Raw genomic sequence first — 13,301 nt, 5'->3', positions numbered from 1 at the left:
TAAGCCAGTCACCGGGATTGCACTGTATTGACACGGTGGTCATACTGAAAACAAAAACGTACCCACTCACTCACTCACTACTGCGGCCAGCGCAGCCTTACACAACCGAAGGTTTATGTACAAGGACAACAAATATATCAAATGGTCTCCGATACTACGGCATCAAGTTCATACTAGAGCCATGTACTGTCGCGGTCACTGTTAACCAATTTCCCGTCTCCGTGGCCTCGCTCCGCTAATCGCCCGACTACCGGAAAACAGTGAAAATAGCCATGGAACGGTCGACTATCAGTTTGGGGGTGGTCGCTTGCAGCTATGGTATCGTTTATTAACACCACCTATAACAATGACGGCCAAATCACAATGAAAGAAGCCCCAGGAAATCATTCGCGCAAGTCTCAGATAAGCAGTCTTCTTTCATTGCGCTTCAGCCGCTGTTTCTTTTTTTTTTTTTTTTTTTCCACGTGTTCACAACAAGTGACGCTATGCCAGCACCCGGCCGTCCCCGAAATAAGAATCTTCCGGTCTGTTGTTTTCGCTGTTCCCAGATAGTCCAGCGCTTATCGAGGCCACGGAAGCTGGATTGGTCAACAGTGACCACGACAGTTCATTATCTCATGATTGCAAGGCATCAAGGCAACCGTCACAAACACATTTAGAATGCAAAGAGCGGTTGAACGGAGGAAGCCCCCCAAAGGCACCTCTTTGAAGGTGACAACACAAAACTCGCTGAAATTATTCGCGCAGCAAAAGAAGTTACGCATTCACATCCTATGTGGGAGCATTATTTCTCTGGTATACATCAAAAAGGTCATTGCGACAGTTAGGGCATAGAGATAATGTTACTCTACATCCATTTCGCTCCTTATCAAAACAAACACACAGAATGTGTGACCTGCAGGCGTGGCACGCGGAGCTGAATCATAGCAAAAACAAAATACAAACTTAACTGCTTCTGGCATTCTTCGCTCATCGGAGAAATATTTTGTCTCTATAGTCCAGTTACATGCTAGTGCTGTAACAAAAATATGTTAATTATACACACGCATGCTAGCCTGTTGTTCATAGGACGGAGTGACGATGGATGAGATGGTCGTTGCAGTCCGTGTAAATCACACACGTTGTCAAGCTTCTTATGGTGCCTTAGAGTACAACTGCCATGAAATTATCACAAATATTTAAGTTACTATCGATAACTGTCTAGCTTCCTTTTACTGCCACCTCGCCCGCTGGGATTGTCTTCACCGGGCTTCCAACTGAAACAAGCTCTTCTGTCCCGCTGCCGTGGTAACAGTCCTTTCATCACGTGACTAGGTTAGGTACTAGATTTTCATCGCACAAAATGGACGTCATTAGATAAAACAAGTAAAGCATCATCAGGCTGCGTTCAGTAGGTTCTTTCTGCAAGCCTTTTCCACTTCATACTTCACCGGAGCAGCTCGAAATACGGCGACTCGTTCCATGCCTTTGGAAGACGATGATTTCTTCCCGAAGATGTTGATGACGAGAAGCACAACCACGGCGAACAAGACCCCTACTAAGAGAGCCGAGACGCCGTACATGGTAACCTTGGATTGCAAGATTTTCTCCCAAATGGTCAACTCCTTTTCCACGACGACCATTTCAAAGAAGTTCGCGGTCGCGATGTTGGACCGGTTGGACTTGATCCCTTCGGAGTTCCAGGTGCTCACGATGAAGTACACATCGTGAGCGCTCCTGTTCGGAGGCAACCCTGTGTCCGGTATGCGGAAGGTCACTTCATGGGGTTCTCCAGACTGCTTAGGGCGGAGAATGCCATTAACGACGTCACGTTCCGTGACCATGTAGATGTCGCCCGTCATGTCTTCCGTCTGCAGAACTGTTCGGTCACGGCTTGCGGTGATAGTGAGGTTGTGGCCTAAAAAAATAGATAGAAGTTAGCTTACCGCGCAAAAGTAAGAAATATTCGAGCAATCTTCGTTGTCGTTTAAAACCGTAGAGTGACAGCACAGTTCATGTCCATAGGTTCTGCTGCATCACGAATTGTGACGTTCCAAAAATAATGAGCGTAACCGTGACTTCGTTAAAGCACATTCCCATGGAGTTCTTATGCCACAAGAACCACTGTATCTGCTTACAGATTCCATCGTCCAGGTGACCCCCAGGAGACGTCCATGTCAGACTGACTGCCCTGGTACCGCTGTCCAAGTAAAAAGCTTGTTCGACACGGAGGTCCCGAATCGTGGACGGAGGGTAGACCAGAGCTGCTTCTACTTGCTTGACAACAAAGACACCGCCGTTGTCGTACCTTTCAAAAGCGAATGGTTCAGCACTTCTGCGAACCTTCTGTCCTCCTGAAAGTGACATCAAGATCAGATTACAATTACCGACAGTGCTATGGAAAAAGCAATGACTTAGCGCACGTCCATGGGCTCTATGATATCTACAGGACTATGAGGGCAGAAGGCTATACCAGAGCTAGAACCGGACGAACGTTTCGGTGTTATCAAATTAGTGTTTTCGTCGCCGTATGCTTGAACTTCAACCGAGTACCGCCCAGGGCTGCTGAAGCTGGCGAAGAAACCAGAGTAGATCCCATCTCCTTCAACAATGTCAGCGCCTTGACATAAAAGATGCGAACTCTCGATTAAACAAAGAAGTACGTCTATGCCCCAAGAAGCTCACCTGCTCCATTGTCCTTAAGCCACACGGGAACCTGGTTGCCAAATGGAGTCGTGACATTTGCTACAACGTACGCTCCTTTCACGACTTGCTCTCCTTTCTTTAACTCTACGAAGATCTTGAACTGAGTCGAGGCTCGTGCGTAGGTAATGTCTTTGGAGCTGTAGAAGGTTCGCATGCGTACAGGAGGGTCTTCAGGGTCCTTGACTTCAGATACTACAGTGACAGAGACAGATTCTTTGCTCGATGGGTTGTGGCGCTTGATATCCACTTGCCACTTTCCAGGCTGTAGGGGTCGTGAATGTCATTCATATGAAAATCTGTTGCAAGATAAGCGCTTGTAAGCCTCGCTGAGAAAAATGGCAGTATGTACCTCCACGATGTCACCTATGGACACTTTATGACGTCCAAGACCCTCGTCGTACTCTCCAACGTAAGTACGCCCTGATGGGCTTTTGGCTACCACCGCAGTTGTGGCTCCGTCTCCTCCAGATGCAAGAAACTCTAAGTTCTTTCCAAGTTCTCTGTCGACGGTGACGAAGAGAGACGTCGTGTTGCCCTCCAGAGGAATCACCTTGTTTACCAACTAGGAAAAACGTGATAGAGAAAGCCTGGACGTCAATGCCACATAGCTTGTACTGTTAGTTCTGCCAGCTTTTGTATATCCCCGAACAAAGAGCTAAATTGAAAGGGCACACAGTAATCTGCTACAGAAAGTGTATTTCAGGAGAGCCAGCTTCTTGTAGGATCATAGCGAAGTTATATTCACCGAAGCTCAGTGAACTATCCAGACCTCCCCAGAGACTCATTCCCGCAATTTATTTTCTGTGCATCCCCTCCAATGGGGAGTTTGCACATGTCGGCAATGACACAAAAAGTTATTGTAATGTGACCTTTCTGAATTTTGGAACCCCCTCCCCTCCCGTGATTGTAATTGTAATTAATAAACCACCGACCACGCTTCACTCAAGTAGAGGAGCAAGAGGGAAAGAAATGTGTGTTGATGATCCAGTAGAGAGATGCCTCTGGCGTCAGAGGGGTCAGAGAGACTACAGAACTAGAGATATAAAGAAGAAAAAAAACAAATATTTACGAAAAAAAATTTTTTTTTCGTGGTTCGTGGTTCAATCGGTTCTACCGTAACGATTTGTAATTGACGTGAAAGTATATAGTTTTGTGCGTGTGCCTCGGCTACTTGAACTACTTACTACTAAGATTGCACTTGACTCACAGTGACAGGCTTCTGTTCTATCGGCCGTTGAACGGTGGAGGCAGAGAAGAAGGCATTCTCCAGGTTTTCCAAGACACGCGTATTTTCGTGGGTTACCGCGTAGGACTTGCCTCCAGTAGCAAAAGCCAGGTCTTCTAGCCCTTTCTCCGCCTCAGTTCCCAAAGCCAGAGTGTGCACTATCACACCTTTCTGCAGCAACTCTGGCATGATGACACTGATGAGAGGGTCGACGTTCTCCTCGCCATCTGACATCAAGATGATGACTGAGTTCTCGATACTTGTAGCGTTCTGCTCGAGAACCTTGAAAATAACGGAAAATAATTACGTGTACTGCGCAGCCCTCACAATAAAAACGTTGATGCTGAAAAATAAAATAATGTACCACGTAAAACGTATAAAAACGCATCTTCCTGTCTTGGGATCTATTCTACTATTTGGTTGTCTGGAAGCTCATAGTGAGTCTTTTTGTTGCGTCTGCCACCAAAAGAAAAAGATGCCGCATTTCCCATAGAAATATATCTAAGTGCCAAATTGGGGAGTAGGAAGGGGAGAGAGAGAGAGAGGCGCACTACCAGAGAACTTCCGTCCAGACATATCAATGAGTATTGGATGTATCCATGGGAGGTACCGTTCCTAAACGTGCATTACGCTCTTAGAGTCTAATGCCTGGTTCACACTGTTGCGTTACGGATGCGGCACGGATGCGGCACGGATGAGGCACGGATGAGGCACGGATGAGGCACGGATGAGGCACGGATGAGGCACGGATGAGGCACGGATGAGGCACGGGTGAGGCACGGGTGAGGCACGGGTGAGGCACGGGTGAGGCACGGGTGAGGCACGGGTGAGGCACGGGTGAGGCACGGGTGAGGCACGGTTGTCAACGAAACACGGAGAACTGAAAAGCACAGGCACCGCAAAAGCTAAGCTCGACCGAACTCCATGCGGTACGGGTTACCTCTGGCCCCTCCCAGTAAACCCCAAACGCCTTCTGGGTATACCAGAAATATCCAAATACCCAAGACCGAAGGGAACGTCTAATTAATATCTATTATACGTACAGCTAGTACGTTGAAAACAGTGGAGGTCTATGGGACTGTCATTGTACCCATGTTCTAGACGTCCTCTGTGCATCCATTTAGCGGATGCAACGAGCGTATAATGGATGGTACAAACTTGTGAGACCTTTACGAAACGTTGTTTGGACTATCAATTTAATAGTAATTTTTGCATAGTTCTAGAAGTAAGCGAATCTATCTTGTGAGAACGCGAAAAATTGGAGAACAAGTAAACGCAAGTTTTTCCATTGTTCGCAAAGTATTTACGCAGCACCCTTCCACCAACATATTGTAGGAACCCTATCGGTTTGACAGCTCCACTCAGTACGTAACGTCATCATAGACTATAGCCTGAATTACAAACACAATATTTGTCACGAAGGAACGTCAGAAATGTTAGCGGGTAGTTTGACTCATTGCAGATGTACATATTAATTGCAGAAACGCATCATCCTCACCGTTACAAACGTTTTAGGCCCCACTACACCAAGCAAACATCCTGCAACTATCTGTATTTTATTATACGTTCCATCCAGTGCGCCAATAAAGGCTACTGAGAAATGCCCAAGCTGTATCGGGTGGGGTACGGCCACGGATACAGAATTTGCGCTGGTCACACAAAGTAGCCGAGAAATTAGATTTGCAATCCGGTCTACATTGTCGTATGTTAATCCAGTAGGAACATCTATAGGACGTAGAATACATGTCGCAATGTCTCAGACACGTCCACTGGATGTGACAAATGCCCAGCAGGTACATCCAGAGAACATGCATTTATACAGTTATATGGACGAGCTTCCGACGATCCATAGTACATCCATGGAACGTAATGTGGACATATCTGAACATCTACTAGACATCAAAAATGTCCACCGTGTACCATCCTCTGGACGTCCATTAGACGATTTTGGTTTACTGGGCTACTGCTATACAGCTGACCAATGCGCGCAGGCGCATTGTGCAAGCACATCATCACTGCCCTGCTGTCGCCGTTGCCTTTCCAGCATGCCTGCCTCGGTTGAAAGCGCATTAGCACCTTAACGAAACAAGAAGCTCTAATTGCTCCACACGCCGCAGATACGCTTCAATACAGCTCAGAGTTTCGCAGACCACATGTCTGACCGAGGAATCGATGCGTGGTAGAGTGGAGGCGTTGATTGGTCAAAGCGCTTCCCGTATCAAGAACGCATATGCTTGAACACATCGTGTTGCACGACAACCGCCTCCGCACTGGATCCGTACCGCAACCGCAATGGAGAGACGTTGCAGTGTGAGCCCGGGCAGCAAGACATTCACAGAATCACGAACGACGCTATACAAGGCATGGTATCTTACCTTAACACCCGCCAGAAGACCCTTTCCAATGGCTGTATTGCCACCATATTGCTGATATACCTTTCGTCTAAGGTCTGCTCTCGTGTACTGATCGATCTCAGTAAGTTCCGCATAAATTTTGGCATCGCTATTGAACATAACAATGCCCAGCTCCATTCCGTCGGGAATTGAATCCTGGATGTAACGCGCCACGGCACGGTGCATCATCTCCAGCCGGCCATTAAGCTGTTGGGAGAAACGTTATAAAAATAATGCTTATACCTTTGACCAGTAAGTTAGTGTCACACGTCACTTACGCCCATGCTAGTCGATATGTCCAGTACAAGTACTACTCTCTGCTTCATATGTGCCTTGAGTACTCTGAATGTCGTTGCTTGGAGTGCTACAGGGTTTTCGATTCTGAAAGAAAGCGAACGCGTGGGAGGTGCAAGTATCCAATGAGGAGAAGTGATTCCATGGCTAGTGAATAGCTGCTTCAGGGATGAACACAGAACGCATGCTTTGTGTAAACAGAACACGGCTCCTACCCGTTGAAATCTGAATTGTGTGAAATGACGTCCCAGGTGCTACGAGAGTCACACAAGGCGTTCTGTGGGTTCGGTGCCTCGGCGTTGTGCTTGTGCTCGTCATCGTCGCAGAAAGTGTAGACCTGTTATGGGCACAACGATTGTCGTCATGCTCAGCAACGATAATTTACACGTGTTAAAAGAACAACGATGATATACGACAATATAACATGCGATTACACCCTTGCGTAAAGCCTCTACCCAAGCAGCACAATGTACTGAAAGTCGAGTGCAGTGGGGGTGGACGGGTACGTGAAAGGCCTTGAACAGACCCGTGAAACTAAAGAACATTCATAAGACACATACCGTCCATCCGCACTGCACTCGACTTTCAGTATACATTGTGCTGCTTGGGTAGAAGCTGGAACTGAGATGACTGTTCTCTGAATGAGCGTGCAATCCACTGGTCCAAACGAACATCGCTGGGATAAAGCTTAACACCGTATGGAGTGTTCGCAATATCACTCGATATTGGAATTTCGCTGTCCTCCTCTTGTGCCATAGTGGCCGTTGAGGACAGAAAATGAGAAGACGCGGCATGGAGGTGTGCATTCCCAGAGTCCTTTTCGGGTGGCCTCTCCCTCACGTTTTTTTCCCCCTTTTTCTTGTGTTTTTTTTTTTTTTTTGCATTTAGAAGCTGTTGCCCACGTCAACAGGATATCAACCGATAAAATACGATAGAGTGCTCGCTTACCGATGAAACCACCGGCATAAACATGATGGAAGACGATGCTTGGGTGAATTCGTCAACGACCGAGAAATCAATGCAGTCTTCTTGAGAAGATCCTTCCACTAAGTCGCAGGGTTCACCCTTACCCGTCTGGGGACTAACGACAATCTTGTCGCTGCAGACATTGGGCTTTTTCTGCATGAAAGCAAAGGAAGACGGCACGGTATATCAATATTCCTAACGGGAACCGCCAGCACATGCACACTGGCACTTCTATTGAAGTTGGTGTGAGTGCTCGTAAGTTACCTGTCCGTCCCGAAAGTACATCGAAGGGTATTGAGTGCCTCCCGGCGAGCCATATTCGTCGAAGACTCCATACCTGAAGTGGGCCCATTCGTGCGTCATGACTTGCTCTGTAAACGACATAGATTTCGATTAAAAAATAAGTTTCAATTCCAAAAGGAAAGCGAACATAGTACCAGGCTTCCTGAATTCTTTCTTGGTAGCGGTGGTGAGATTGCCGACAAACTGCGACGGCAGGACGACGTATTCGCCGCGTTCTCCACATCCCATGGCTTGCACCGTGTACGGCGCGCGTTCTTGGCTGTTGACAATCCGGATATCTGCACTGGAGAGCATGGCTCCAGAGATGGGCTCGGACGGAATGGCATTGGACCACGTGTGAGGTAAGACGATGGTGACGCTTTTGAAGTATACCAGCTGTCTTGTAGCTCGGTGAAGGAACGCTGACGTACTGTTCAGCAAATCCTGGGAAGATAGAAGAGTTCATTGTGCGTGAACTCTGGTCACGCTGAACCCGGTTCACTGAACCGCAATAGAAGGTGTCCGTGAATGGAAAGACCCGTGACGTGCGGGGGCTTCTATACACGACAGTCTGAATCGAGCCGACGAAATGCCTGTTACTTTGTTTCCTCGAGTAGCAGTTCTATCAGAAACGTATTGGAGGACACCGTGCTAAAAGCGCTACAGGAAATCATCCGTATAGCACCTGTAAGAGTGCAATGGTTCTCTATTTTCATAATGTGTCATGTCATGGTGGCTAGGGTGTGCCCGGCAGACTTATGTCCAGACGAATATCGGCACATTCAATTCTGAAGTCGGCCCAGGACGCATACTATAGCCGCCCTGTCCCCCACTCCTTCCTGCTGTCCTCTGTCCACATCTGCACACCGCTCGTAGCCATAGTTTCTTCGCGGAGCTAACACTGAATAGAAACAAACTTTCATAAGTTACAGAGGTTTACCAAAAATGTGCCGCTCCGGACCCGGAAAGCAGCGTTTATTTTATTTAGTCCATGAAAAGAAGGTGTCTCAAAGATCCTATACGCGAAATTTCAATCTACCAGCTCCCGTGGCATAGTGGTTAGGGTGGCCGCTTTCCAAGCAGAGATGGGAGGTGACACGGGTTCGAATCCTGTCACCGGTTGTGCTGTCTGAGGTTTTCCCTGGGTTTTCCGGGGATTTTCTAGACTAATGTCGGCACAGCTCCCCCTGAAGTCGGCCCAGGACGTATACTAACCCCGCTGTCGCCCACTCCTTTCTGCTGTCCTCTGTCAACGTCTGTAGGCCGCTCATAGCCACAGTTGCTTCGCTGCGCTAACATGGAATTTAAAAAATATATAAAAAATTTCAATCCTGTTCGCGAACGCTGTGCAATTCAGAAGGTCTGCTGAGCCCCCACAAGTTTCGATGACGCAAGGAGCGGGTGACGTAATCATACACCCACAAATTGCAATGATGAGGGCACTCGTCTGCAAGCAACGCTGCCGGGAGGGTCACGTGATGGTTCAGAAGTCACGTGACGCTGATCGAAAGAGGGGGAAATGGGAGAGATGTCTCCCTATGTGTTTTCTTGAAGGTCGGAGTCGGAGCGGTCGGTTGGGTATGTCACGTGGGGCTCCAGTAATGGAGATCAGAAGGTGGGCTCCCGCAAAACGCGAAGGGCAGCAACGTTGCCAGATGAAAGCAGGCCGCTCCGTCGGAGCCTAACATGACGTCACGGATCTCACAAATTAAAATTAGTTTAATTAGCTTTCGCATTACATAGAGCCTAAATATCTTGCAGGAATGTAAAGTGAGACAAGAAGATTGCAGTAACATAAATTTGGTAGGATTCTGAAGACACGAGATTTAGTCCGTAGTCCCTAGATTTAGTCCAACGCCAGAGGCGACAATTGACGAAACCTATATTCACATTGCATTTTCAACCGTATTTCCACACACATGTCTCCTCTCTGACCATCCTTGCTCTTCTTGTTTCGCTTTTGTTATCCGTCTGCAATGACAGCCTGTCTGTCAGAGCTGAAGCGTGATGTGAAAGAACAAGTGCGTCAACTCCATGGGTACGAAAGCTGTGGTGACCTTCAGACACACATGTGCCTTGCGACGCTACAGAGAAAATGTGCGATACGTAATGTGCTCATGTGGACGTGGGACAGCAAGCCTCCATGTGTGTAGATGATGATGATTGGGGAGTTTCATCGCCACAGGGGGCGATACTCTGCCGCATTACCGGCGGTAATGTGATGAAATGGAATAGTAAGTCACGTGTCAGTGAGGATCGAAGTACTACGGTGCTCAAAAACTTTAAAAAGTACTAAATAAGTGTCCTAAGTGCTTTTAGGGCAGAGCGTTGGTGGCTGGACTTGGCCTCGGACCAAGCCATGAATACGAACGGTAATTTTACTGTGTGACCCATTGGTGCGTTTCAAGACATGAACATTCGAGGAGACACGGTGTTCGTGCTTTAGGGGGGCTTAACTTACCTTGAGGTTCTGAACAAGGTGTGGATCCTCGCGCACTTGATGATCGATGTTAACGACTATGTCCACGTATCCCTGGTCCTCCAGGCGGATCCTTGTGGAAGCACCCCAGACGCCAGATGCCAGCAGAAGAGTGAGCTGCAACTGCCACGTCGACATCGTGCTACAGAGTAACACCAATAAAGCCCATTGTGCTACAAGTCGTAAAAAATTGATGGGACAATCTCTGACGTCCAGTACTATAGTATCAGAGTCACGTACAAGTACGGGAATACAAAAATTCAGAAGAGAACGAGGGGGGGGGGGGATTTATTCGCAGAAAAAGGAAAAGAAGAAAAGAAAGGGGAAAGGTTAGCCATGAATCACGCCGGCTTGCTATTCCCTAAACAAACAAAAAAACATAACTATGAAAGAAAAAAGAAATAACAAAAAGACAAAATAAATAAATCAAAACAAGAAAAAAATGAAAAAGAAACTCGGCTCACAGGGAGCCGAGGAGGCCCGTATCACGCAGAAAGCGGAGCACCGCTTTTGTGACACTCCACTGGCTAGCTCGCTGCACGGTGCCAAGGAGCGTTGCGGGAGAAACGTCTGTCCGTCCGTCCGTGCACCCAAGCTCTGAGAGGTGTTGCCAGAGCACGGCCCGACGAGGTTTTTACATCGGTATAAGGTAGATGTGTTAAGTGCTTCTCAAAATGTTCTTAAAAAGGAGTAGGGAGCACGGACTACAAAACAGAAAGGGGAAGAAAAAGCAAGACAGAAGCCAAATTACCCTATCTGTGATGCAGATGGAAGATTCGTAAGACATTTTTGGGGGTGGAGGAGAATGACGAACCTTATATAAGAAGACGATCCCCTCGATCATGTGCTTCCCCTCGTCACTTTTCAAATCATCTTCCCCAAACCACTTGTCTATGCATGAATCATAGCAACACTGATCCACCCTATGATGGTCACCAACTGAAGGTTATTATGCCTCGCTCAATTGTTTAGCCAGTGTATCATCGCAATCACGTGACAACAGGACTGATAACCTCCATTTAAATGTGAACAGGAAATGAAAACTGTACCGATTGCCTTCTTAAACTGCGGATGTACCCATACACTGCACATTGGAAAGCATTAGGGTCACTTGCTGATGATATCGCCGATAACTGGTTGTGAGATCGCGTAGGGTCAATCACGAGTTGTTCGTTGCTAGACAACAACGACAACAATGAAATTATGGATGATGATGTCATAGGATGTTTTCCCCGGTCGCTCAGGGTTGATTTACATGGCGGACGGATCTCCGGAGTCGGCCCGCGGGCTGCGTAAATGTCACAGCTTACGTCATGGAAATGTGCACCGGTACGCGAGCGACCGTTCGCCTCCGAAACGGTCAGCGCGGGGAGCTGTCGGTCCGCGTGACGTCACTCGATGGCGTCACGCGGATTTCTCCCTGCTCCGGTCCCTCCTGTGAACCGACCCTTATACAATATAGCCTCAAGTTGCCTGGGAACATGAACACTGCAAGTTGCAGGAATATGCATGCACATAAAAGAGATGCAAATGGAAGTTGTTGGAAAGCATCGATTGAAGGGCCTACTACGCGACTTGCATCAACTAGTTTTAGCCTTCTGTGGTGTACAGGGTGTCTGGTGGCGCTGAAGGCACTGACATATAGGACCAATGTTACAAATCGGCCATGTAGGATTTGCTGAGAAATTTCAATAGGAATGCGCTTGTAATATCAACCAAGTAAAAGCCAGACGCAAGGGCAGGTTTAGGGAGTCGTCAGCTGTTAGAGTCCCAATGGCAGCAGTTTTCTATCACTAACAAACGCAAGGTAAACTACACGAGTACAGAGCCCAATCGTAGTCCCACTACAGTTTATGAAGGTTGGGCGGAATTTTTGTTTTGTTTCGTGCTCGGGGACTCCGCGGCCCCCCCTTCGGCACCCCTTTTGTATACACTCGATCATGCCGTTGTTCTTTTTTTTTTTTCGTGCCACGGTATAGGTAATTTGAGTAGATTTACACATAAGGTGCGTCAGCCTACTCGTCGTGTGGCGACATGCTGCATGGCACCACAGTACCATCATGTCGACACAGCGTGTATCCGTAGTAGAATTGTTTGTTTTCATTTAAATTTATGTCTGTTTCCGCCGCAGACAATCCTCTCGTTGCATGGTTGACGTTCGCCCACGTCCTTGAAAGTGAATCCAACGTGCACGTGCGAGTGCAAACTTCAATAGACACTACAGGGTGCGTTGAAAAGTAAATAGTAGACGAAACGTGGATGCAAATAGGCGCAGAGGTCCCCTCGCTCTTGGACATTGACCAGACGAGTCTCTTTAGATGTGACGAATACGTCGGGAACAACCATTTGCGCATGTTTCACGTAGATAAGAGGAACCACAAAACATAGGAAGGCCCGTGATTTACAGAGGTCAGGAGATAGCAAAGGAGAAGCGCTCGAGTATCAAAGTTCCGCATCGTAAAGATAAAAATTAGAAACAATACGACGATGTTGTAACGACGCCGATATGGAACAATACAATGGGATGGTTTCTTGTGGGGGGATCAATAGCTCGAGTGTGAAGGGAGAAGAAGAGGCACGCTCACCTCTCGTGTGTCCGGTGGGATCCCTAATTCAATTAGTAAATACGGCTGTCGGTTGATTTGAGAGTAATACTCTCCGGCTACCGTCAGAACCTCTGCTGGATCTATGATGGGTCTAGTATATTTTGTTTGTAAGTAGATTATAGTTTTTGGTATATCTGCAATAATGTCGATAAAGAAAAATGAGGCCGAGGCTATTTGGCTGACGCACGGAAATGATATGAGGCGAGAACACGAAAAAAATCAAATTGGTACTAGTAGATTTACACGTAAGGTGAGTCAGCCTACACTCTAAGAAAGAAAGGTAGAAATTTCTACCGATCTCGGCAGAGCTGTATCGCAAATGTGAGAGTGAGAGGAGGAAGGCAAAGGGACACCGCCGCTTGTACCCGCAG

At 47.4% G+C, this 13,301-nt stretch overlaps 1 protein-coding gene across 1 annotated transcript; it reads right to left on the bottom strand.

The window, feature by feature from the left end:
* On the bottom strand, window positions 1-10,936 carry LOC135393919 (calcium-activated chloride channel regulator 1-like). The gene is made up of 14 exons (XM_064624269.1): window positions 10,789-10,936; window positions 10,307-10,466; window positions 8,001-8,289; window positions 7,828-7,934; window positions 7,546-7,716; window positions 6,813-6,934; window positions 6,582-6,684; window positions 6,286-6,510; window positions 3,893-4,192; window positions 3,035-3,247; window positions 2,665-2,947; window positions 2,453-2,599; window positions 2,118-2,333; window positions 1-1,897 (listed from the first exon to the last, which is right to left on the bottom strand). The coding sequence occupies exons 2-14, from the start codon at window positions 10,460-10,462 to the stop codon at window positions 1,377-1,379; spliced, it is 2,853 nt and encodes a 950-aa protein (XP_064480339.1). The 5' UTR covers window positions 10,463-10,466; window positions 10,789-10,936; the 3' UTR covers window positions 1-1,376.
* Between the last annotated feature and the right edge of the window lie 2,365 nt (window positions 10,937-13,301).

The sequence above is a fragment of the Ornithodoros turicata genome, chromosome 5, assembly GCF_037126465.1.
Source record: "Ornithodoros turicata isolate Travis chromosome 5, ASM3712646v1, whole genome shotgun sequence".
Lineage (NCBI taxonomy): Eukaryota > Metazoa > Arthropoda > Arachnida > Ixodida > Argasidae > Ornithodoros > Ornithodoros turicata.
This window is presented reverse-complemented; position numbering and strand designations above follow the sequence as displayed.

Coding starts and splice junctions, on each gene's coding strand:
- LOC135393919 (XM_064624269.1), bottom strand. CDS start 10,462: ATGTCGACGTGGCAGTTGCAGCTCACTCTTCTGCTGGCATCTGGCGTC. Junction 2,600..2,664: donor GCTTAAGGACAATGGAGCAG/GTGAGCTTCTTG, acceptor TTTTATGTCAAG/GCGCTGACATTGTTGAAGGA. Junction 1,898..2,117: donor TCACCTGGACGATGGAATCT/GTAAGCAGATAC, acceptor CTATTTTTTTAG/GCCACAACCTCACTATCACC.